Source organism: Acomys minous (genome assembly GCF_964271855.1).
Source record: "Acomys minous genome assembly, chromosome: 13".
In the NCBI taxonomy this organism is placed as follows: domain Eukaryota; kingdom Metazoa; phylum Chordata; class Mammalia; order Rodentia; family Muridae; genus Acomys; species Acomys minous.
The window spans coordinates 47,278,720-47,304,854 of NC_140495.1; the positions used below are offsets into that span (position 1 = coordinate 47,278,720).

General features: G+C 48.0%; 1 protein-coding gene across 2 annotated transcripts in view; it reads right to left on the reverse strand.

Annotated features, from left to right (window-relative positions):
- Positions 1 to 4,295: 4,295 nt before the first annotated feature.
- Positions 4,296 to 26,135, reverse strand: part of RAB27A (RAB27A, member RAS oncogene family) — a 64,417-nt gene continuing 42,577 nt past the window's right edge. For both annotated transcript variants that reach the window (XM_084752905.1, XM_084752906.1), the window contains exons 3-6: positions 23,880 to 23,965; positions 20,879 to 20,982; positions 15,753 to 15,876; positions 4,296 to 7,344 (exon numbers count right to left, since the gene is read on the reverse strand). In XM_084752905.1, coding sequence (XP_084609031.1) covers positions 7,149 to 7,344; positions 15,753 to 15,876; positions 20,879 to 20,982; positions 23,880 to 23,965 — 510 coding nt within the window. In that variant the 3' untranslated portion in view covers positions 4,296 to 7,148. The remainder of the gene's footprint in view (positions 7,345 to 15,752; positions 15,877 to 20,878; positions 20,983 to 23,879; positions 23,966 to 26,135) is intronic.

A 26,135-nucleotide genomic window follows, 5' to 3' on the forward strand; every position in this document is an offset into this window, starting at 1 on the left:
TCTGTGTGGCAGCCTCACGGCCTTCGACAGGAGCCAGCTGGGTGGCAGCCTCGCGGACCTCCAAGGGAGCAGGCAGGATGGTAGCCTTTGAGACTTCTACAGGACCCCGCGGCGTGGCCACCTCCTGAGCCTCCCCTGAGTTGGAAGAAAAAGTAGTATAAGGAGGCCAGGGAGGGCAGCCACCCCTGTACCATGAGGAGTAGGGGGCCATGGTTTCCAAACACAGATGGCCCTACATCACTTTCAAAACCCGCTTTCCCCAGGAGGATCCCTCACAAGGAGCCAAGATGTGGCGGGCAGCGCAGCCCACCTACTCCAGCCATACTCACTTTCCCTTGCTTCCCTTGCTTCCTTGTAGAAATAGTCAGCCAAGTTGGAGATCATCTGGAAAACGTCCTTTTGGTGATCAGGCGGCCCGAATATCAGAATCTCAGCGTCCCCTTGAGGGTCCCACAGGTTGACGTGAATCAGAGTATGCGTCACACACTCGACGTGCGGGATGTACTCTCCGTTCTTACCTGGGCAGGGAGAAGGAGCAACCTGAGAGTGAGGGAGAAGCAGGCAACCTGAGAGTGAGGGAGAAGCGGGCAACCTGAGAGTGAGGGAGAAGCGGGCAGCCTGAGAGTGAGGGAGAAGCAGGCAACCTGAGAGTGAGGGAGAAGCGGGCAGCCTGAGAGTGAGGGAGAAGGAGCAACCTGAGAGTGAGGGAGAAGCGGGGAACCTGAGAATGAGGGAGAAGGAGCAACCTGAGAGTGAGGGAGAAGCGGGGAACCTGAGAGTGAGGGAGAAGCGGGCAGCATGAGAGTGAGGGAGAAGGGGGGAACCTGAGAGTGAGGGAGAAGCGGGGAACCTGAGAGTGAGGTGGCTTCCTCTTCTTGGCATGTTAATTGCAAAGCTGAGGAAGGAGGCTGATGTTGGCAAGGCCTAGGGCCACGGCCACTGGAGAGGCTTTTGTCTACCCATCACAGCATGGCAGTCGGGGTGTGGATAGGGGCAGGAGAAGGCTGCTTGCCTTTGCCTCCCAGGTCACTCACCGAACATCATTTCCAGCAGCCAAGACTCCACGTACACTGACTTTGGCTCATCCAGGTACTCGGCGTGGAACCACTTGGGCAGCTTGATGGAGTCTCTGGCCACTTCAAATAAGGTGCCTTGTTTGTGCTTCAGCTGAACCAGGGTCTGAAAGCTCTTAGGGGAGGCCATGCCGCACCAATCTCGCTGTGAGACAGCCAGGGCGACTCTAAAGCCAGGGATTCCACAGGAAACTGAGCCTCTCAGCCATATTTCAGGGGCTGTTCACCGGCTCCTCCCCACTCATGTCCCTCCAATGGGACCTCAGGCCTTGCTTCTCACTCCTAGAAGCCCCGCCTCTCCTCAAGGCCTCTCAGATGCAGTGGCTGCACCTGGCGGGGGTGGGGTGTGGAAGGGGGGTCGCTGCATCTAGAAGTGCACGCTTTTAATCCCAGCATTCGGGAGAAAGAGGCAGGAGGATCTCTGTGAGTTCGAGGCCAGCCTGGTCTACAAAGTGAGTCCAGGACAGCCAAGGCTACACAGGGAAATCCTGTCTCAAAAAAAAAAAAAAAAAAGTCATAGAAAGACATTGAGAGGCTCACAGAGTGGACTTAGACCCTTCCGAGAGCTGCAGGACAAGGCTTAAAGCCATTTGTGTTTAAAGCCTTACGTTTAAGGTTTATTGTTATTATTTGTAATCATGTGTAAGTCTGTGCGGCTGTGTTGGTACTATCAATGCTGTGTGCAGGTGTCCTGGGGAGGCCAGAAGCTGTGGAGCCCCTGAAGCTGTAGTTATAAGAGCAGCCGAGTCACCTGATGTAGGTGCTAGGAATCAAACTCCGAGTCCTCAATAGTAGTACTTGGGGGCACTTCACCAGCCCCCAAAACTCTCTTGATTACAAAAATAGCTTCACCGGGATATTTATATTTGCACACACTAATGAATTGGGCACATCTTAACACAACAAAGTCCTTGGACTTTTATTAACGTGGCTATAAAATCCATTTTTGTTGGGTCGGGCATAGCGGTGCACACCTTTAATCCCAGCATTCGGGAGGCAGAGGCAGGTGGATCTTTATGAGTTTGGGGCCAGCCTGGTCTACAAAGAGAGTCCAGACCAATTAAGGCTACACAAAGAAACCCTGTCTCAAAAAAAAAAAAAAAAAAAAAAAAAAAGAGGCCATTTTTGCTTGCTGGCTGGCTGGCTGGCTAGCTTGCATGCTTGCAACAGTCTCACAGCAGGGCATGGTGATGCATGCCTATAGTACAGCACTTAGGGAGGCAGAGGCGGGTGGATCGCTGTGAGTTTCAGGCCAGCCTGGTCTACAAACCAGTTCAAGACAGCCAAGGCTACACGGAGAAACCCTGTCTGGAAAAAAACCAAAACCAAAACCAAAATAAGACAGCCTGGGCCTCGCCATGTGGCTCGAATTAGCCTCAGCGTGTGGCTCTTCTCCTGTTTCACCTGCTAGAGACTGGGGTTGCACGCATGCGCATTACGCCTGGGTAACAGTGTGAACCAGATTCTCCTTTTTGTTCTTTCTTGAAACATAGTCCCACTGTTGGTATTTTGGGATGCACACAAAGGCAGCTCAAAGGAAACCAGAATGTGCAGTTTGAACACCACAAGGAATTCCAGAATAGCAGCTGATGATGAGGCACAGCTGTAATCCCAAACCCAGGAGGCAGAGGCAGGCAGATCTCTATGAGTTCGAGGCCAGCCTGGTCTACAGAGCAAGTTCCAGGACAGCCAAGGCTACACAGAGAAACCTTGTCCTGAAAACCTAAAACAAAACAAAACAAAACAAAAGCCACCTGACTCTGCCTCCCCAGCTCTGAGACTGAAGGCCTGTGCCACCAACAGCCCACATTAACAAAATAACTTTTGTTTGAGATTCTCAGGTAGTGCCTGGGCAGACAAATGAGGCTCTTTCCAAGTCATGTGCATTCGGCTCTTTTTCTGGTTTAGCAGATAATATTCCTATCTTTAAAAGGAATATTAGCCGGGCGTGGTGGCACATGCTTTTAATCCCAGCACTTGGTAGGCAGAGGCAGGTGGATTGCTGTGAGTTCGAGGCCAGCCTGGTCTACAGAGCAAGTCCAGGACAGCCAAGGATAACACAGAGAGACCCTGTCTCGAAAAACCTAAATAAATAAATAAATAAATAAATAAATAAATAAATAAATGGACTATTAACTCAAGGAGGCAACTTTCACTGCAAATGCTACTCATTGATTGTGATTCTTGCTTCTCAGCTCATCAATCAGACCAGGCTGGCCTCTAACTCACACAGATCCGCCTGCCTCTGCCTCCCGACTGCTGGGATTAAAGGAGTGCACCGCCATGGCCGGCTGAGAGTCTGCCCAGCTAAGGCCTAAGTTTTGAAATATTGAAGGGTCTTCCTGTCTTTACTTTTATGGCCTAAGGGCTGCCCTGTGTCTTAGGCCTTTTTACCAGGAGACATAAGCCCCCCCCTGCCCCCCTTCCCCGGCCTTTTACCCTTTGACAAATTCCCTTCAATAGGATGAGCAAACCAGGTAGCAGATTTTCAGCTGGGGACATTGTAGTGGGCTGTGACGGTGGCTGTTCTTTTACAGAACATGGTTGGACAAGGTGTTATCTGAACAGTCTTGGAGAGAACACCAAGCAGACATGTGTGTAGCTAGCATGCAAAACAGACCAACCAGGGCTAGAGCTCAGAGCCAGGAACACACCTGCTCAGGGAGCTGTGCCTGAGAGAGGCTGAGAACAGTGTGAAGACATGGCCAGCGGCCGAGTCTCCTCCTTCAGACAGCAGCCAAGCCCTCCCCAAGGCCCTGTTTGCATGCAGGCTCTAACCATCTTTGTTTTGTTCCGTCAGACTACCTAGTTCACCAGTTCTCAAAGGTGCTCAGTAACTATTGGATAAAACATTTTGAATTAGAGGCTGGAGAGATGGCTCAGCTGTTAGGAGTACTGGCTGCTTTTCCAGAAGCCCCATGTTCAATTCCCAGCACTACATGGTACCTCACAGCTGTCTGTGACTCCAGCCACAAAGAATCCAATGCCCTTTTCTGGCCTTCAAGGACACTTCACACACATGGTATACAGACATATATTCAGGCAGGCATCCTTACATATGAAATAAATTAAATAAATAATCTTGCCCTGTATACATTTTGAGCTATATTCCCAGGATGTTGCTTTGACAAGGCCCCTCACTGAGTATCTCTCTGGCTCTGTACTCCTGAATTTGGATTCCTTCAGTGTTACAACTCCTAGTTTGAAATATCCACACAAACCTGAGAGACTAAAGTCCTTTATTATTCCTATGTTTTAATTGGCACAAAGTTCACTGAAGAATAATTTGCTTTTATACAGATCTGTAAATAGAAAAATACATCGACGCCAAAAATATGGTTGTTTTACATCAAATTTAAACAATTTTCGAAGAGAATACAGTTGTTTTGTTTTATTTTGTTTTTCCAACAATTCAAGGCAGTTCTTGTGTGGGCCTCTGTCACACACGTTTAACCCTGTGCCAAATGTAGACCCAACAGGACCTGACTCTACCTGTGGATCTACTTCTTGAAAGGAGAGCTATGGCCAGGTGTAGTGGGGCACACTTCAATGCCAGCACTCAGGAGGCAGAGGCAGGTGGATCTCTGTGAGTTCAAGGCCAGCCTGGTCAAACTTGCTCTGTAGACCAGGCTGGCCTCAAACTCAGAAATCTGCCTGCCTCCCCCTCCCAAGTGCTGAGATTAACGGCGTGTGCCACCAGCACCAGGCACATTAACTTGTTTTTATTTACAAAAGAGACATTAAAAATGTGCCCTGAGGTGTGACAAAGGCAACTTAAGTCTTAGAGCAACTCTGGAAGGCAATGCTGTGCACAGGTCAGATGTTTCGGGTATAACAGGGTTTCAGATGCAGAGGCCTCAGGGACAACTTTGGTGTTTCAAGGACAGAAAAGGCTTGGTAGCCATGGCTAATTTTTTTGGTTTGTTTTGTTTTTCCAAGACAGGTTTTCTCTGTGTAACAGCCCTGGCTGCCCTGGACTCGCTTTGTAGACCAGGCTGGCCTCGAACTCACAGTGATCTGCCTGCCTCTGCCTCCCGACTACTGGGATTAAAGGCGTGTGCCACCATGTCTGTCATGCCATGGTTAATTTTGATGGGAAGGGTCAAAGGACAATGGCAATAAATAAGAGATGTTCAATTAAAAAGCCTTTGGAGGGCTGGGTGTGATGGTGCCACCTTTAATCCCAGCACTTGGCATGCTGAGACAGGTGCATTCCTGTGAGTTTGAGGCCAGCCTGGTCTACAAAAAGGGAGGTCTAGGCCAGCCAGAGTGACATAGTGAGACCCTGTCTCAAAAACAAACAAACAAAAAGCCACTTTAAAACTGCCATGACCACACCTTTATACCTAGCATTCAGGAGGCAAAGGCAGGCAGATCTTTGTGAGTTCAAGGCTAGCCTAGTCTACAAAGTGAGTCCATAACAGCCAGGGCTATTACACAGAAAAACTGTTCTCAAAAAGAAAAAGAAAAAGAAAAAAAAAAAAAAAGGAAAAAGAGTTTAAAAAAAAGAAAGAAAGAAAGAAAAAGAAGAAAACCACCACGCAAAGTACTTATTTTCCTTTATACTGTCAAAAAAGAAGAAAAAAACCCACAGTTTTTACTTTCTGAAATTATCATTTGTGATATTTCTCCTTTGGTGAGATTCTTTGGAGATTTTGGCTTACTTCCTTGAAGTCCCTTTAATAAGGATTTCACTCTGATCAAGACACCTTAGGTCTGAAGAAGTAGATTCTATAAAAAATATTTTAAGCCAGGCGTGGTGGCGCACGCCTTTAATCCCAGCACTTGGGAGGCAGAGGCAGGTGGATTGCTGTGAGTTCGAGGCCAACTTGGTCTACAAAGCGCGTCTAGGACAGGCAAGGCTAACACGGAGAGACCCTGTCTCGAAAAATCAAGAAAAAAAAAAGACAAAAAAAAAATATTTTAAACCACCCATCTTGGGCGTTGCATGATCTTGGCAAGATAACAGCAAGTACAGAAATGCCCACACTCCCAGGGACAGGGACAGGCTACCAAACACTGTTCTTCAGCTAGCATACAAATGTGACCACTTACATACGGACACTGATCTCTCTCCTGATAGGAAATAAACATGTTGTTTAGTTAAACAGAGAGTCCTTCCATTACATTGACGGGAGAGAGAGCACACTGGGAGATATCAATAGTACCCAGCCTTATGGAAAAGCTGGACTAGCAGGGTACAACTTGATTGAAGCTACTGCCTGAAGGTGCCAGATCAAACATACAAATATAAAGAGAGAGAGAGAGAGAGAGAGAGAGAGAGAGAGAGAGAGAGAGAGAGAGAAATCCCCTCTGACCATACATACAGCAGAAGGTCCAGCTATGTTCAGACACGGACTGAGGCTCAGACCGTGGATAAACATGGGTCTCCATGACCCTGCGGCTAAGAACTAGACAATCTAACCTCACTTGCTCCCCCTACTTCACTCACCCCTGCTCCACAAACCCTCCCCACCACCACCAAACTCACAGCGAGTCAATCCCGTGTTCTCGGTCTATAGATATGGCCACCAAATCATTTACGTTCATGTCACAGGGAAGGCTTACATTAAGGGTAAGGCTGAAAGACACTGATCCAATGCACACTGCTTGTTATAACGTTCAAGTGTTTGAAAGTGATGTTCTATAGTATGGACTTTGAAATCTGGATTCTTAAGACCATGGTAGCCTCCCATTGGCTATCTTAATGAAGCCATGAAGATCATAATGTCTTCAACAAGACTCTAGGCCCATCTGTTGAGGCAGGTGACTGTGATGAGGCAGGTGACAGGACCATCAGCATCCTACATTAACACGGGCAGCCTTTTGTGGCTGCAAAAAATCTTGAATCCATGAATGACCCACCACCAAGGGCTTAGGTTGTATAAGACACTTTTGGCTCTGTGGAACAGTTGTCCCAATTCTTGGACTAAATCTTACAAAGCTGCAACAAGTTACAAATGGGTGCTGAGTTAACGTCTACTAGAGACGAGGAGACGCAACCGGCGCGCCTGGCAGTGCTGGTCCCCTCACCCAGGCAGGAGCCCTGTGCCGCCACGGGGCTCACTAGGCGTCTCAGCAGCCGCACAGCCCCCTCGCCTTCTCACTTGGCTGCTCTGCAGATGCATGGCCGTTGGACCGCACCACTCCTTCTGGAATCCAGGACTTGTCCACGCACCTTTCCATGCGCTTCATTATCAGGTCTAGCAGCGTCTCGATGGCTTGGCTTATGTTTGTCCCGTTGGCGGCACTAGTTTCAAAATAGGGGATTCTGGAAGGCAGAAGCAACTCAGTTAACAAAGTGGAAGGAAGACAGTGACCTTTGCCCTTTATGGTTTTTTTTGTTTTTTTTTTTGGCTTTTCACAATTTAGAGAATTCTTGGAGGATAAATATACATAAGAACAGTCTTTAATCCTACCACTTGGGAGGCAGAGGCAGGCGGATCTCTGTGAGTTTAAGGCCAGCCTGGTCTACAAAGAGAGTCCAACCAACCAAGGGTACACAGAGAAACCTTGTTTCAAAAAAAAGGGGGGGAGGGGGAGGTGTGGAATAAACAATAACAACAAAAGACTGGGCTGTGGTGGCACATGCCTTTAATTCCAGCACTGAGAGGCAGAGGCAGAGGCAGGTGGATCTCTATGAGTTCAAGGTTAGCCTGGTCTACAGAAGAGCAAGTCCCAGGACAACCAGGGCTACAAAGAAAAACTCTGTCTTGAAACAAAACAAAACAAAACAAAACAAACATGGTAGCAGAAAAGAGAGGGAGAGAGAGAGAGAGAGAGAGAGAGAGAGAGAGAGAGAGAGGAATGAAGAACCAAAAGCTAGGGAGGTGGTACATACATTTGGGAATCTAAGATGGACATATCAGAAGTGCCAGGCTAGCCTGGGCTACATAACCATGTATCAGGATCCTGCTCCAAAAAAATAAAAGCAACAACAACAAACTAAGATTCTGGATTGGCCACAAAGACCCACCTGGATTAGGGACAGGAGAATCTCTGTTAGTTCAAGGCCAGCCTGCTCTACATAATGAGACCCCCACCTCAAAAAACAAAAATGAAAAAGGATTCTAGGAGCCGGGTAGCAGGGTACATCCCTTTAATCTCAGCACTCAAGGAGGCAGAAGCAGTTGGATCTCTGTGAGTTTGAGGCCAGCCTGGTCTACAAAGCAAGTCCAGGACAGCCAAGGCTACACAGAGAAACCCTGTCTCAAAAAACAAAACAAAAGGGATTCTAGGTTGGAAAACAAGTTTTGTGCTTCCAGCACAATTCTAGAGCCTTCTCCTTATCTGTGAAAAGGAAGAGCAGTAGTTCTGAGGTCTTGGTGCTAAACAGATGAGATAAACACAGGTACAACACTTGGCACAAGCATTCAGACACTAGAGTCTTCTCTCAGTAACAGCATTCCTTTTGGTGCACGCCCGCAATCCCAGCATGCCAGAGGCACCATTTCTGCACGTTCAGTAGCAGCTTGGTCTTTGTTCGTTTTGTTCTTTTGACATAGGGTTTCTCTGTGTAGCCTTGGCTATCCTGGAACTCACTCTGTAGACCAGGCTGGCCTCAAACTCAGAGCTTCTCCTGCCTCTGCCTCCTGAGTGCTGGGATTAAAGGTGTGCGCCACCACTCCCCGGTGCTTGTGTATTCTTCTCCAAAAACAAGTTTAGGTATCTAGATATAAATTCAAAAGGATCATTGCTTTAACCGTAGAATGCAGGTGCTGTCCTTTATGGCCACATGATGGCGCTAAAGCAGCATTGCCCAGAAAGCTGTCTTGCTGGAAGTGTAGGAAATGGCTGCCTAATGTTTATCCACCTACAAACGGGCCATTTAATTGCTACTTGGAGTTCATGGAGACAAAGAATAATTTTGATTAATTTCTATATTATATCACATATATAAAATAGCCAATATAAATAATCACAATTATTCTATATAATTGATAATATAATATATATTGAGTCTATAGAGAGAGGATAGAGAGAGAGAGAGAGAGAGAGAGAGAGAGAGAGAGAGAGAGAGAGAGAGGGGCAGAGAGGCAGTTTCTGGTATGTGCAAGGCCTTAGGTTCAGTCCCTGGTACCTCAGAAGCTGTCGGAATGACAAGATTGTCTTAGAGAGTTTTATCAAATGTGTCTAAGTGTCTGGCTGATGTGTGGATCCAGAACTCATGGTGACTCTTGCTGGATGCTGAACGCTCACTGGAAAGGGCTGTGTGACAATCATAGGAACCCGGAAGGCTGTGGCCAAAGAAATCTGAACTCTCTACTGAGTTACAGTGGGTTCCGGGAATCAGTGTTATGTGCTTGTGTGCTTGGTTGGTTGTGGCTTAACTTATGTTGTTTCAAAGTATGCACAACAATACAGCATTAATTTCTTTTTTTAAAAAAAAAGATTTGTTTATTTATTATGTATATGTTCTGCCTGTATGTACACCTACTCACCAGAAGGGGGCACCAGATCTCATTATAGATGGTTGTGAGTCACCACATGGTTGCTGGGAATTGAACTCAGGTCCTTTGGAAGAGCAGGCAATGCTCTTAACCTCTGAGCCATCTCTCCAGCCCCAGCATTAATTTCTTTCTTTTTAAAAACTATTTTTTATGTGTATGAATGTTTTGCCTACACGTATATGTGCGTGTACCATGTGTGTGCCTTGTGTCTAAGGAAGTCAGATGAGGGCAGTACATCCCCCGGGTCTGGATGTATAAACATGGTTGTGAGCCACCAAGTGGGTGCTGGGAATCGAACCCTGATCCTCTGCAAGAGTAACAAGTGATCTTAACCACAGAGCCATCACTCTAGCCCCAAGTAATTCCTTTCTCAACTCAAGGAAGAATGCCAAGTCTACCAGGGTTCAAACAATCAGAGAGGAAATTCAGACCGCACGTTACCTAGTTCAGAGAGTTAGTACAGGCACTGCCAAGTTCAGACCCCTGAAATCCAAACCATGGGCTGTGCTGGTGTCTGATGTCTATCACTGAGTCAGTGAGCTTACATAGCAGGACCTTTGAGTACCTTCCCTCATCAGTAACCGGCAGGGGGCACGGAGTCCTCATCTCAAATCTGTGGCCAAGTACGAGCACAGTACAAAAGTACATACATTCAGCTGTGAGACAGGGTTTCTCTGTGTAACCTTGGCTGTCCTGGACTCACACTGTAGACCAGGCTGGCCTCGAACTCAGAGCCATCCACCTGCCTCTGCCTCCTGAGTGCTGGGATTACAGGTGTGTGCCACCACACCCAGCCCTTCGACTGTCCTTTAATCCCATTCACAATTTTCTTGGTGGCTTCCACTCTGAATAAAGCAGGCCACGGGGCTCACCGCCGCCACCAAGTCTCTCTGTGACTAAAGCAGCACAGACTGTTTCCATCCTCTTCCTCTATCCTCATCTGTTGAAACCCCTCCTCACTGTAGCTCGACTCAGCCCATCTTTGTCTGCTGGAGAATCCTGACACCCAAAATGGAATAACAAGAAAAGGGCTGATGAAGGCCCAGAGTGGGAACGAGTCAGTCCTTGTACTCTCCGGGTGCTCGAGAGCCACTAATGAAAGACTCCTCTCACATCAGGCGGTGGGTGGCGCTCGCCTTCAGACCCAGCACTCGGGAGGCAGAGGCACTCCAATTGCTGTGAGTTCGAGGCCAGCCTGGTCTACAAAGGGAGTCCAGAACAGCCAAGGTTACACAGAGAAGCCCTGTCTCAAAAAAACAAAAAACAAAAAATAAAATAAAATAAAACAAAAAGATAAACTCCTCTCACCAGTTTTCATTGGCTTCTCAAAAGCACGGCCAAGAAATAGGGCTTCTATGTCTCATGGCTGACTTCCTCCAGATTCCCTTGCAAATCAGCATCCCTTTCAGGGCTCCAGTCTGACTTGTGGTGCTCAGCCTTTCTTCTTCTTTTTTTTTTTTTTTTTTAAGATGTATTTATTATATCTACATTGCCTCGCCTGCATGTACACCTGCTCGCCAGAAGAGGGCACCAGCTCTCATTACAGATGGTTATGAGCCACCATATGATTGCTGGGAGTTGAACTCAGGACCTTTGGAAGAGCTGCCAGTGCTCTTAACCTCTGAGCCATCTCTCCAGCCCCCGTGCTCAGCCCTTTTATTTCCTTTCCACACTATTTCACTGCCTCTCAAGAGGAAGGGGCATACCAGAGCTGGGCTCTGCCAGCCTCTAGCTCAGTTTCTCCCAAGCGTACGATCGCGCGGGAAACTGTTAAAGGAAGAGCACGAATGGCCCCGGTCCCCACCCGTAGTGTGCCACCGTAGCTGAGCTGTGCCTTTCCCAGAACTGGCTTTCTGGTTTAGAGTGGACCACAGGAGAGGCCTGGGGGGAGTGAGGCATTTACCCTTTAAAGATTCTCACACACACAGACACCTGCTGACTCATCTTGGCACGGCCTAGCAACCAGAGTCCCACCTAGCACCTGTCCTACCTCCCTCATGCCCTCCCCCCCCCCAGAGCCAGGTGTGTGCTTAGCCCTGAGACAAAAGGCCTGGCTTTGGCAAAATGCCCATACCACAAAGGTCAGAGGGAACAGCTGACAGGCGTTTTCGGACACTACTACAAATCCTAACTGGCCCTCACTTCCTGCACCCACTCCACACTTTGGATGCGGCTTCCCTTCCTGACAGCCCATCCTGTGGACCCCAAGATTCAACATCTGACATGAAGAGAAATCTCCAGAGACTACAGAACTACAACTGGCATAAGGTCAGATCGCTGCCACAGATATGTGCGCCCACCCGGGCTCACATGTTCATATGCGTATCTGGGCCTGTGGTAGTGGAGGCCAGAGGTTGCTCTTGAGTGGCAACAGCCACCTGGGTTTTATTTTGATAGAAGGCTTCTCGCTGACCTGGAATTTACCAGTTATGCCACAGTGACCGGCAGGCAAGCCCCAGGGATGCACCTGTTTCTGCCTCCAGCTCTGGGATTAACTGGCAAAGCTAACAAGCCCAACCTGTTCTGTAAGACAGAGTCACACTATGTAGCCCTGGCCTGCCCTAAACTCAAAGTGATCCACCTGCCTCTGCCTCCTGAGTACTAGGATTAAAGGCGTGTGTTACCACACCAAGCTTTAAACAAGGGTTCTGGGGTTGGGCGTGGGGTGGAATCAAACTCAGGCGCTCAAGCTTACGTGGTAAGCGTTTTGCCAGCTGTGCCATCAATCTCCACGGTCCAGGATCTCTTCATATACATGCGTCCAACTGATGCTAACTGCTAAAACTCCACGCGACCACATCAGCAGAAGTGAGACGCACACGTGTGCAACTGTACAGAGCTCCCAGGCGTTTCTAAGGGCTCCGCACCTTCTACCCTGGCAGGAAATGCTCCAGCTCTCACTGCATCCCCTGCCAGAGTCGGCCAGCGGGGCTGGTGGGAGTGCCCTGCGTGAGCCTAGTCATGCCCTGCCCTATCCTGTTTTCTCTCTGTGTATCCATCTTTTTTCTTTCCCAGAAACCCAGCCCCTGCCCACCTCACAAATCACTGCATCCTTCTGCTTCTGGTCTTTTTTGCCTTCCGTTTCATCTCACCTTCAGCTTCCAAATGATCTGGAAAAAACATAACTCCCTTCTGCACCCAAAGGCTTCCAACCCTCTGTCTCCTTGGCTGATAGTCAAAGTCCTCCAGAATCTGCCTTCTTCTCACCTGGCCAACCTAACCTACCATCCCTGCCTCCTCCCCCATCAGTCCCATCCGTAAGTCCTGAAGTTCTACCTGTGGGTTGAGACCCCTTTGTGAAACCTCTATCTCCAAAAATATTTGCATTACAAGTCATAACAGCAGTGAAATTAGTTATGAAGTAACTACAAAATAACATTATACTTTGGGGTCACCACAACGTGAGGCGCTCTATTGAAAGGCTGCAGCATTAGGAAGGTTGAGAGCCACCTCCATCAGCACACAGCGGAACAAAGTGGAAGTCCCACAGTCACCAGTTCTTTCCTGGATGACTTGGATTCTCCCTAACCACAAAGCTTCTGTCAGCATAACACCCCACCTATAAGACATGCATTCTCCTGTCCCATGCCTTCTAAACCTGCTTCCATGCTGGGCTCCCTGGAAGAGTGCTTGCCTAGCATGAAGGAAGCCCTAGGTTCAGTCCCCAGCACTGGAGAACCTAGGCACGGTGGAACAGGTCTAGGAGGTAGAGACAGGAGCTTCAGGAGTTCAAAGTCCTCCTCAGCCACATGAGGTGGCCAAGGCCAGCTTGGGCCACAAGAAACTTTGTCTTGGGGGCTGGAGAGATGGATCAGTGGTTAAGAGCACTGTCTGCTCTTCCAGAGAGATGGCTCAGAGGTTGAGGGCACTGACTGCTCCTTTAGAGGTCCTGAGTTCAATTCCCAGCAACCACATGGTGGCTCACAACCATCTATAATGTGATCTGATGCCCTCTTCTGGACTGCAGGTGTACATGTAGGCAGAGCACTCATACATAAAATAAATAAATTAAATCTTAAAAACCTTGTCTCCAAAAACAAACAGGGCCGGAGAGATGGCTCAGTGGTTAAGAGCGCCACCTGCTCTTCCAGAGGTCCTGAGTTCAATCCCCAGCAACCACATGGTGGCTTACAACCACCTATAATATAATCTGATGCCCTCTTCTGCAGATAAAGCACTCATATGCAATAAATAAAATAAATAAATCTAAAAGACAAACAAACAAAAATCCTGCTTCCTGCCTCCTACTATTTGTTTATGTGTATGCACATAGGTGTGCATGAAGGTATGCAAGTCAAAGAAGGGTGTCAGGTGTCCTCGCTACCATCTGCCTACTTCCTTAAGGCAGGGGCTCTCCCTGAACCTGGGACTCGCCATCGTCTCGGCTAGGCTAAAAGCCAGCAAGCCCCAGCAATCCTCCTGCCTCTGTGCTCCTCAGCACTGGGTTATAGGCATACACCAGACAACCAGACTGCTACATGGGTGATGGATGAGGTCCAAACTCTGGTCCTTGTGACTGGGCAGCAAAGGCTCTCGAAGCAGAGCCGTCTCTCCAGCCCTGCCTCTTACTTTCAATAGTGAGCTTTAAATCTGCATTCTCACAATTCAGGAGGGAAGGGAAGGGAAGCAATGCCTCCTCTGGAGTTCACCCTCTCCTCCCATGTGCAAGCCTCTGAGAACTGAAGGATTTTCTGGTCCTCTTCTCAAGACCAGCCTAAACCAAAGGCCATCTTCACTTCCTCCCTAAGCAGAGCCAGCACCTGCTCTATGATACCCAATAAGGCCAGGACTCTGCAACCCTATATAGAGTGGTTTTGAAATGCCCTTGCTGCCCGGCGTGGTGGTGCATGCCTTTAATCTTAGTATTCGGGAGGCAGAAGCAGGCGGATTGCTATGAGTTCGAGGCCAGCCTGGTCTACAAGGTGAGTCCAGGACAGCCAGGGCTCTACAGAGAAATGCAGTCTTGAAAAACCAAAAAAAAAAAAAAAAAAAAAATCTTGCTGGACACAGATTTCCTTATTCTCAGAGTCTTCTGTTAGCTAGGAGGTATCAGCCACACACCTTTAATCCCAGCACTCTAGAGGCAGAGGCAGGCAGATCTCTGAGTTTGAGGCCAGCGTGGTCTACAGAGTGAGTTCCAGGACAGCCAGGGCTACATGGAGAAACCCTGTCTTGGACAACAAAACAAACAAACAAACAAAAAAGAGTCTTCTGTTTGCATGTTGGGCAGAGGCCTTATAGTCAATATGTCTGCCTCTCTTCCTGCAAATTCTAAGAGATTGACAAGAGGGAACCAAAGGAGCAGAGGGCATCCCTGTGGTGGATGTAAACATGTTTTTGTTTCCATCCCAAGTGTGGGATGCGAGACAGACTTCTGTGAGGGTATGCGGTGTTTTTCAGCTGAAAACAGACTTGTGAGAGAACAGGTGATGTTTGTCCACTAGAAGAGGAACCGCCTCTTACCAGGGCATGGTCTTTGCCAGCTGATAAACATCCCAGTACAGACTCTAAGAGGCAATATATATATATATGCCCAAAATGAGAGGCGGGGCTTTTTTGGGCTTAGCTGTTTGTCACTCAACTTCAAGATGCTCGTACAGAGAACCGCTCCAGGGAAGGCTTCTTGGCTCAGGGCTCCATCTGCTGCTCTGGGTTCCAGAGGCTGTGCTTCGCTCAATTGCTGGTTTTCTGTTTAACTGGTCTATTGGAATCCTGCTGACTACACCAAGGAACTGAGTCTAAAAAAAGGTCTATCTCTTCTGTTCCCATTAACCACTTTTCTCTCCTATGAATGGTAGGTGGGTTGGAAGGGAGGCATAAGCATTAAAGAACCCCAAATTAAGCCAGGCGTGGTGGCGTACACCTTTAATCCCAACACTAAGGAGGCAGAGGCAGGTGGATCGCTGTGAGTTCGAGGCCAGCCTGGTCTACAAAGTGAGTCCAGGACAGACAAGGCTACACAGAAAGAGACCCTGTCTCAAAAAACAAAAACAAAACAAAACAAAAGAACCCCAAATTAAGTAGGTTTGAAAAACTTGAAAGCCTACACATCCCTACCCCATGATTTTTTTCCCCTAGAATTCCCACTGTGATACTCATGTAAAACACGAGGCTTCTGGCGCCTCCCACGGACGGGAGCTTTCTACTTGATTTTCTCTTTGTCTTTCCAGTCACTCGCTCACTTGCTAGTGTTCCTGGACCCCCTGGGCCCCACCCCAGGGTTACTCACCCATACTTTTCGGCCAGCTCCCTGGCGTCCTCCTCTTTCACCGCCCTCTGGTCTTCCAGGTCACTCTTATTTCCACACAGCACTATGTCTGGGTTCTCACAGTATGCATGCATTTGTAGCTGGCCTACGGCACAGAAGAGTTTGTTATACATTGTATACATTGTTATGCGCTAAGTCATAATGGAGTCGCGTGATCAACAGAAAATAGATGCAAAACCACAAATGCATATGGTCTTTATATCAGGTAAAGAGATAATAGAATGTCATGGGATGCTGTCCCTCTTCCTTGCTAAGCCATAGATTACGTTTTTTTGTTTTTCAAGACAGGGTCTCTCTGTGTAGCCTTGGCTGTCCTGGACTCGCTTTGTAGACCAGGCTGGCCTCTAACTCATAGAGATCCGCCTGCCTCTGCCTCTGCCCGAGTCCCAAGTGCTGGGACTAAAGGCATGTGCCACCACCACCCAGCCTAGATTACATTACATTCTTTATATATATATATATATATATATATATATATATATATATATATATTTATTTATTACGTATACCATGTTGTATCTGCATGTACACCTGCATGCCAGAAGAGGGCACCATATCTCATTATAGATGGTTGTGAGCCACCACGTGGTTGCTGGGAATTGAACTCTTTGGAAGAGCAGCCAGTGCTCTTAACCACTGAGCCATCTCTCCAGCCCCTAGATTACATTCTTAAAGCTAGCCACCAGGGCTATTCCCTACTTGGCCACTTCCTCCTCCTGAGGCTGACCACCAGGGTCCATCTATCAAAGTGTTGAAGTCCAGCAATCAAAAGCCCCCTTTGGCTCACCTAATTAACATGCTCAACTACAACAAACCAACTCACCCTAACATAAACCCTTTATAAACTGCTGTTTGCCTATGGGCCACCCATTACTGCCTCCACTTTACCCAGAGGCAGGCACTCTTCTGTCCCTTGGGCAAACATCACTTCCTCCTCTCTCTCACCCCTCTCACTGCTCTCCTTCATTCCTTTTTGTCCCTTTGGGGCAACTAAATCTCCTTTGCGCTGAGAACCTAATCTTGGCGGTTCCTGTGCTGACCCCAGTCCTCCTACTTATGAAACGCTTCTCATATTTTTGTATCATCCTAAGGCAGGATCAGTTTCTTTGTTAGGTGTCAGAGCCGGGACAGGCAGCAGCTGAGGTGCCTTTTTAACAAAAGCAGACCTCACCTCCCGGTTCTCCCAGCAGCCCTTAGTTGCTACCTGTTACAGGCCATGGCTGGCACACTCCTCCCTTTACCCTGAACTCTCCAGCCCCAGGGGTGTGGGCTTCCCTTCCCCCAAAGGCTCTTCACTCTATAATCCAGACATTTTGGTTCCCTTCTTTCTCTGTATCTCTTTTCCTCTGTCTATGTCTGTCTGTCTGTCTCTCTCTCTCTCTCTCTCCACCCCCACATTTTTCTATCTCCCTCTGCATGGTAACTTCCCTGACCCTGTTCCTTGGGGCCAGTGAACCCACCAAGAGCTGCTCCTAGTAAACCTGCATTTAAATACTTTAGCTTGTCTTGAATTGGCTCATTTCACTGGCAGAAGAATGCTGATCACGATTTAAAACAATTAAGAAGCTGGGTGTGCCAGGCCTTTAATTCCAACACTTGGGAGGCAGAGGCAGGCGGATCACTGTGAGTTCGAGGCCAGCCTGGTCTACAAAGAGAGTCCAGGACAGCCAAGGCTACACAGAGAAACCCTGTCTCGAAAAAACAAAAAAGAAGCTGCGTGTGACAGTGCATGCCCGTAATCCCAGTACTTAGGGAGCTGGGGCAAAAGGCTCTGAGAGTTGGAAGATAGCTTGAAATAGTCTCAACTACATAGTGAGACCTTGTCTTAAGCAAACAAGAACGATGGTTTGAAGATGACTATCTCTAAGAACAAGGGGAAGGGGGCTGGAGAGATGGCTCAGAGGTTAAGAGCAGTGGCTGTTCCTCCAAAGGTCCTGAGTTCAATTCCAGGCAACCAACATGGTGGCTCACAATAACTATCTGTAATGAGAGCTGGTGCCCTCTTCTGAGTCGGGCACACACACAGGCAGAATTAATTAATCAATCAATCTTTTGGAAAAAAAAAAAAAAGAACAAGGGGAAGCAGAGTACCACAATTCATATCCTATACCTGTCACCTAAATTTCATCTAAAACCTTTGAGCTAGGTCTGATTATGAATAGAAAAGAGGGGCTAGCAAGAGTGTGTGGTGGCTAAGAGCATGCGCTGCTCTTCCAGAGGCTCTTAGTTCTGCTCAGGGGGCTCACCACCCGCAGCCACACTGGCCTCCCAGGGCGCCTCCACTCATAAGCACATACCCACACAGACACAAGATTTTTAAAAAATCACCAAAAAACTAAATCTTTTTTTAAAAGGAAAAAAATTAAAAAACAAAAAAGAGCTCCAGGCTGCTAAGGAGTTCCACCTTCCAGAGGAGAAACATAAAACCCATCTTCTTTTTCCTCACACTCCAGAAGGGCTGGATTTCACAAGCTGCGGTCTCAAGCCATGACCTGAAGGGTGCTTTGTCACGATCAGCCAGGAGTGTTGACACTTCAGTTCCTCCTCACAAAGTCAGGTCATACTATCTTATCAAGCAAAGGAGGAAGTCTCCCCAAGCATTAAGCCAGGCCTGAGTTTCAGGAGATTGTCTTTTGCCTCAGGAGACAACTTGGGTCACAAGACCAGCCCAGGCCAGATCAGACCGTGCCCCATTTCCTGTCAAGGCCAGGCTTCTTCTACCTTCGGGTTGTAAATGTGCAGTTCCCACACTCTTGAACGCCCAGGCAGAACAGCCTTCAATAGCTCCATGCCGGGCATGGTGGCCCAGGCCTTTAATCCTAGCACCGTGAGTTCGAGGCCAGCCTGGTCTACAAAGCGAATCCAGAACAGCAAAGGCTACACAGAGAAACCCTGGCTCAAAAAAAAAAAAAAAAAAAAAAAAAAGAATAGCTCCACACTGGTCTCCTCACTGCTCTCTTAACACCTTCCACGTCTACCACCTGGTTACAGGAGGGCTGTGTGCCCTTCCCACCCTACCCTTCGTCCTGAGGGGGAAGTTATCTGGCCACCTCAGCGTCTCATCCACAGACAATCACAATACTTACTTCCCAGGGCCAAGGTGAAGAGGAGCTGACTCGGTGACTCTCTGGATAAGATGTGTGGGCTAGCAGCCTCAGCATCCAAGCACTTATTGAAAATCCAATCCTAGGTCCTATCCAACAGCTACTGACCAGGAACTTGGCTTTGGGGGCAGAGGGGGACACTCCGCCCCACCCCACCCCACGGCCCCCATGCCTGCCTGACAGGAGGCTCAGATGCATATGCACACTCATTAGTAAAGCAAAGTGCTTCTAAGACTCTGTAAGGATTAGTGTCTCTGCAGGCAAGTCTAACAAGTGTTACTGTTCTCTTTCTTTCTTTCTTTTTTCTTTCTTTTTTTTTTCTTTTTTGGTTTTTCGAGACAGGGTTTCTCTTTGTAGCCTTGGCTGTCCTGGACTTACTTTGTAGATCAGTCTGGCCTCAAACTCACAGCAATCCACCTGCCTTTGTCTCCCAAGGGCTAGGATTAAAGGCGTGCACCGCCCATGCCCGGTTCTTTTTCTTTCTTTCTTTCTTTCTTTCTTTCTTTCTTTCTTTCTTTCTTTTTTTTTGTTGTTGTTTATTGTTCTTTTGTTGTTGTTTTTTTGTTTTGTTTTGCTCCAGACAAGGTTTCTCTGTGTAGCCGTCTCTATCCTGGGACTCACTGTGAAGATCAGGCTGCCTTTGAACTCAGAGATCTACCTGCCTCTGCCTCCCAAGTGCTAGTGTGGGGCCCCAGAGGGACCCCCCAAAAGGTTTGTTCTAGGGGCCGAGCCACAAGAGGCTTCAGTTCCTTGAGAGTTGAGAACAGGCGGAAGCCTCCGTTCCTCAGAGATGAGCTCTGAAGTCATTGGAAATACTGCAGAAAATGAGCAGCCAACCAGAGACGGCCTAGCCACCTGGCCAGAGGAAGGGTGCCCACGGCTTACATGCAGACATAACACTATATACATAATAAATAAGTCTTTGTTTTGTTTTGTTTTGAGACAGCATTTCTCTGTGTCGCCTTGGCTGTCCTGGACTCACATTGTAGACCAGGCTGGCCTCAAACTCACAATGATCCGCCTGCCTCTGCTTCTTGGGCAGTGCTGGGATTAAAGGCCTGTGCCACCATGCCCGGCTGAAATAAATAAATCTTATTAAAAAGATCTTTTTTTTAAGTTTCTTAAGGTTGTTTTACTGCTGGTCTAATTGCTTAAGGAAGGTTTTCTACCCATCTGGAAATTCCCTACCTACTAAGTCTTGACCACTGACTAGGGTCTCTTGCATTTACTCAGCTTGGCCAGGCTTTCTAGTTTGAGTGATTATTTAGCCCCCTTGGAATTTAAATGCCTTTAAAGAGAGCCTGCGGGCTCACCTAGGGGTGGCGGTGGGGGAGTCGCCACTGTGTCTAAGTGGTGACCCCAGCATGCTGGATTTCGGCAGAATAAACACCCTGTGTTGCTTGCATTCCATTTGAGTCTGGGGTCTTTTCTTCAGCATGTTCAGGACCCTAGCACTGAGATTAAAGGTGTGTGCCACCATACCCGGCTGATGTTACTGTTCTCATCTCTACATTTTTGTATGAAAATTACAAAGTAACTGGTAATGAATTCATCGGTTACCTGAAACATTTCTCTGAAGCAGGGCATACTGAAACAACTGCACCCTGAGGTGACACATTAACAAGAGGGGAAGTATCCCAGCTAAGATTATCGGGGACATTTTCATGGAAGCTCTTTCCAGGTTTTAAAAAATAAGCACAGCAAATAAATAAATAAATAAATAAATATTTTAAAAAAGCATAGCTGGGTGTGGTAGCTCACACCTTTAATTCCAGCACTTGGGAGGCAGAGGCAGGTGGATTGCTGTGAGGGCCAGCCTGGTCTGCAAAGTGAGTCTAGAACAGCCAAGGCTACACAGAGAAACCCTGTCTCAAAAAAAAAAAGAAAAGAAAAAAAAGAACAGAAGACAAAGCATGGACATGTTATAACATGGCAGCAGAGCAGGCCCCGGGAGCAGAGCAGGGCCGGGAAACCCACACTTACTTATCCAGTTTCGGACATTGAGGAAACTTTGCTCATTTGTCAGGTCGAACAGAAGCAGGAAGCCCATAGCATCCCTGAAGAATGCGGTGGTCAAGCTTCGAAACCTAGGGCACAAAACCAGACGGTCACTAATGAATGGGAAAAAATGAGCGGGAAAGGAAAGGACCTGACTCTAGGTATGGTGGAGGAGAAAGTTTATTATAGACATGAGGGAGAGCACAGCCAGAGGCAGACACATCTGGGAGAGCGCAGAGTGGTCGTGACCCTGAACCACGTGGGAAAAGGGGGAGGGGAAGAGAGAGAGGGGAACTAACTACAGCAGCCAGGAGGCCAAGGTACAAAAGAGAGCAGGGCGCCCCCCCCACCACACACACACACCCCACACCCCACCCCACCCCCGTGCACGCCTGTAATCCCAGCACTCAGGGAGGCAGAGGCAGGCGGATGGCTGTGAGTTGGAGCCCAGCCTGGTCTACAGAGTGAGTCCAGGACACACAAGGATACACAGAGAGACCCTGTCTCAAAAAAACAAAACTAATAAATAAATAAACGAATGGTACAAAAGGAGGAGTGAAGGAGGAGTGGGCAACCAAAATGTCTGGATTGTAAGAGAAGAGCCTCTGGGGGAAGGGCAGCCCAGGCCCTGCGCTGGAGAGTTCTAGGTAGAGGCATACCTTCTGTTCTTTTAGATTTTATTTATTTGTATTTTTTAAATAATTTATTTAATTTTATCTTATGTGCATTGGTGTGAGGGCCATTGGAACAGGAATTACAGACAGTTGTGAGCTGTTATGTGGGTGCTGGGAACTGAACCCGGGTCCTTTGGAAGAGCAGACAGTGCTCTTAACCACTGAGCCATCTCTCCAGCCCTAGATTTTATTTATTTATTTAATGTATATGAGTACTCTATCTGTGTGTATGCCTGCATACCCCACCATACCCTGTAACAGGTAGGCACCGAGGGATGCTGGGAGAACCTGAAGGCCAGGTCTGCTTTGAGATGGTAAGTAGCTGCCTCAGCTGCTTGTCCAGGGTTTGGAACTTAACTACCAAGCCCCCCTGGGCCCACTCTTACAACGCAAAGCTGCCAATGACACCCTCTGCCTTTTTTTTTTTTTAGACAGGGTTTCTCTGTGTAGCCTTGGCTATCCTGGACTCACTTTGTAGACCAGGCTGGCCTCGAACTCACAGTGATCTGCCTGCCTCTGCCTCCGAGTGCTGGGATTAAAGGCGTGCGCCACCACACCTGGCTACCCTCCGCCCTTTACAGAGAGTCATCAGCAATTCCCACCAAGCTCTCCCAAACAGGTGTTTATCGCTCCCTCCGTGAGTTTGTGTGTGAACAGAGTGTGTTACTGAGCCGGCTGGACAGGAAATCACTGGACAACCTTGAGTTCACTGGGCCAAAAGCAACAGTGCTAGGCGTGTGTGTTTTCCTTAGGGAGGCCTCATGCATGACACTACAACACAAATCAGTCTCAGGTCAGGCTCTGTAGAAGTCTCCCCTCTCAGAACCGGTCCATTACCTCTGAGGTGGGAACACAGTGCTGAGGGGGCGCAACTGTTGCCTGGTGTTCTCTCTCTCCTCAGGCTTTATTTGTTGTCCATTCTGTTCCTCCTGAGGTTTCCTCTCACTTTCCCTGGGAGGCTCCACAGATGGACGCAGTGTACATTAACCAGCTCCTCAAAGACTGTATCCGATGTTCACACAAAAAGTCTTTACTGTTTACATGTACATACCAAAATAGCTACAGATGACATGATGCGATATCTAAAATTTGCCTTCCTATGGATTCAACTGAATCTCCTCTTCACTTTTGTATACACTTGGAGATTTCTATGTTTTGTTTTGTTTTTATTCTTTAAAGAAGGCTGAGGAAGCCGGGCGTGGTGGCGCATGCCTTTAATCCCAGCACTTGGGAGGCAGAGGCAGGAGGATCACTGTGAGTTCGAGGCAGCCTGGTCTACAAAGTGAGTCCAGGACAGCCAAGGCTACACAGAGAAACCCTGTCTCAAAAAAAATAAATAAATAAACCAAAAATAAAAATAAAGAAAGAAAGAAGAAGGCTGGGGAGATAGGAGATAGCTCAGCGGTTAAAGTTCTTCCCACACAAGCTTGAGAGCCAGAGATGGATCTCCAGACCTACATAAATGGCATGTGGGCACAGCAGGAGGCAGAGATGGGGCAGTCTCAGAACAAATCAGGTGTGTCTGTGAGCACTAGGTTGGGGTGAGAGACCATGCCTCAACAAATAAGCAAGGGTCCTAGTGTCAACCTAGGGACCCCACATCCCTCATGTGCCTGTATACCCACAGGAGAACACACACACAACACTCTCTCTCTCTCTCTCTCTCTCTCTCTCTCTCTCTCTCTCTCTCTCCTTCAAGGAGACTGTAGCTGACTGAAAGCAGCCTTGTACCAAGATGTCATGTGGTTTGCTTTAGTCAAGTAAACTCTGATCAGATTCATTCATTCCAACCAGATGTTCCACAGGCTTCTACATCAGATAAGAACAAAGCAAGCAGCCTTAGGACTCATGAGAGGTAAGCAAACAGGGAAAGGCAGTGGGGAAAAGCCTACAGCCTAAAATGGGGGAGCAAAAAAGAATGAGTCCCAAGTAAAAAAGTTTAATTTTAAGAAAACTCACATCTCCTTTGACCTTGGCAAAAATATGCTTGCCATTGGCACTGCAGGCTGACAGACACTTATTGACACCATGGGCTGACAGGGCACTGATTGACACCATGTGTTGACAGGGCACTGATTGGCACTGTGGACTGACAGAGCACTGATTGGCACCGCGGACTGACAGGGCACTCACTGATTGGCACCACAGGCTGACAGGGCACTGATTGGCACCACGGGCTCACAGGGCACTGATTGGCACCATGGGCCGACAGGGCACTGATCTGGCAGCTCACCTTACCAGGTGCCACTTGACTGCCTTTCCCTGACCTGGGAAAGCTCTCCCTGGGCGGGAGAGCACTGAAAAGGACATACCTCTCCTGTCCCGCTGTATCCCATAACTGCAGGTGGATTCTCTGGCCTCGGCCCACAGCTCCATCTGGTCCATTAGCTCTGTACACCTAAAAACAGCACAGCAAAGATGAACCAAGGGAAAGTCTGAGGCCAGTGACTCTTCTGGACTTTCTATTCAGCACAAAGCCCCCAAAGCATTAACACTTCTCAAGGAAATTGAATCCCTGATACAACAAGGTTTGACCTTTGGTGCAATGACTGCATTTGCACAATGGTACCTTCTACTAAGACACCTGCCTAGCTGTGGTGTGGCTCAGTCGGCAGTCTTGCCTGGCATCCATGAATCTCTAGGCTTCATCCCCAGCAGCAGAAACCCAGGCACAGTGGTACAAGCCTGCAATGCCAGCAGCTGAGAGATGGAATGATAATCCTTAGCTAAGTGTCAAATTCAGCTTGAGGCCATCCAAGAATGTCTGAGTCTGTCTCCAAAACACCAAAAATAATAAAGATAAAAATAATTCATTTTTAGCCAATCACGGTGGTGCATACCTCTAATCTCAGCACTTGGGAGGCAGAGGCAGGTGGATCACTGTAAGTTTAAGGCCAGCCTGGTCTACTAATCAAGTCCAGGACAGCCAAGGCTATACAGAGAAACCCTGTCTCAAAAAACCAAACAAACAAACAAACAAAAAATTCCATACAATTAGTAAAATTTGCTGCATAGAGAAAATATTCCTTTCATATGTAACTATTTCTAATAATAACGTTAAAATAGCAAGAAGCCATGCTTAAGGCCTCGGCATACATGACCATCTGAGGACAGTCTTATCCCTTCCCTCTGTAAACCTGTAACTTGTGAAGATGCTCACAAATAAGACTGTGGACATTTCTTATAGTCCAAACTTAGGTCTTAAGTTCCTTGTGGCCGAATGGAGTGAGCAACCCTTCAACCCCTCTGGCCTGTGGTTTTATAATCCTGACCAGTGTACCTTGGGGACCACCCACTCATCTTTTACTAAAGGAAAAAATGAAGAGCTTTGTTTTTCCTAAGCCACCGACCATGCATGGCCACTTATTGTTAAGACACTGAAGAGTGACCCCTCCACCCTTGTCTCTGAGTCACAGGCCTAGACCCCAACCCTTCCTCCCTCCTAGCGGCCACGCTGAAGTCTGTGGTCAGACTTTTCCCTGATACGCTCCACCCTTGCTTCATAAAAAACAAAACCACGACAGTGAATCTATGCCACATGAAAACTGAATATTTGCAGAAGTATCTTTTGCCGTGGCTAAAAAAGAAGCAAAGAGCATCAACCAAGGCCATTGCAAGCAGAGAAGCTAGACCCCTGTTCAGATGTAGCCAATGGACAACTCATTCTCCACATGGGGGAGGGGAGAGGGAGGGGGAGGGAAGGGGGAGGGGAGGGGAGGGGAGGGGAGGGAATGGGGAAGGGAAAGGGGGAGGAGAGGAGGGAAGGGGGCGGGGAGGGAGAAGGGAAGGGCAGGGGAGGGGAGGGGGAGGGAAGGGGGAGGGGAGGAGGGAGGAGGAGGGGAGGGGAGGGGAGGGGAGGGGAGGGGAGGGGGAGTGTCTCTGACAGGAACTCCGGTGCCCCTTGTTGGAGAGGCCCTGTGGGAACACAGAGGAAGGGGATGCAGGCTATCCAGATGAGACCTGATAGGTTGTGGTCAGACAGTGGGGGAGGAGGACCCCACCTGTCAGAGGTCTAGGGGAGGGAAAAGAGTGAAAAAGGTAGGGAGAGTGGGAACAGGAAGATAAGAGCGAGGGGATTACAACCAGGATGTAATGTGAATAAATTGTTTTAAAAAAAGAATTATGGATGGCTTTGCCTTACATAGCATTAGTAACAGCGCTGTCTTGATTTTTTTCCCTCCATGTGTTCAGATTGAAAACACACACACATAACCATTGAGTTGTAATATGAATAAAGTAATAAAATTAAATTAAAAAAAGAAACACAGAGAGAGAGAGAGAGAGAGAGAGAGAGAGAGAAGAGAAGAGAAGAGAAGAGAAGAGAAGAGAAGAAAAGAAAATGCCTGCCAACAACAAAGAGATAAATTTGGTGTGTTAGCACAGTGGAATAGTATTTTTCCATAAACGACAAAGCAGCCCAGGGGTTAGAGGGATGGCTCAGAGGTTGAGAGCACCAGCTGCTCTTGGAAAGGACCTGAGTTCAGTTCCCAGCACCCACATTAGGCCGCTCATAATGTAACAGCAGCTCTAGCTCCAGGGGTCCAGTGCCCCCTTCTGGCCTCTGCAGG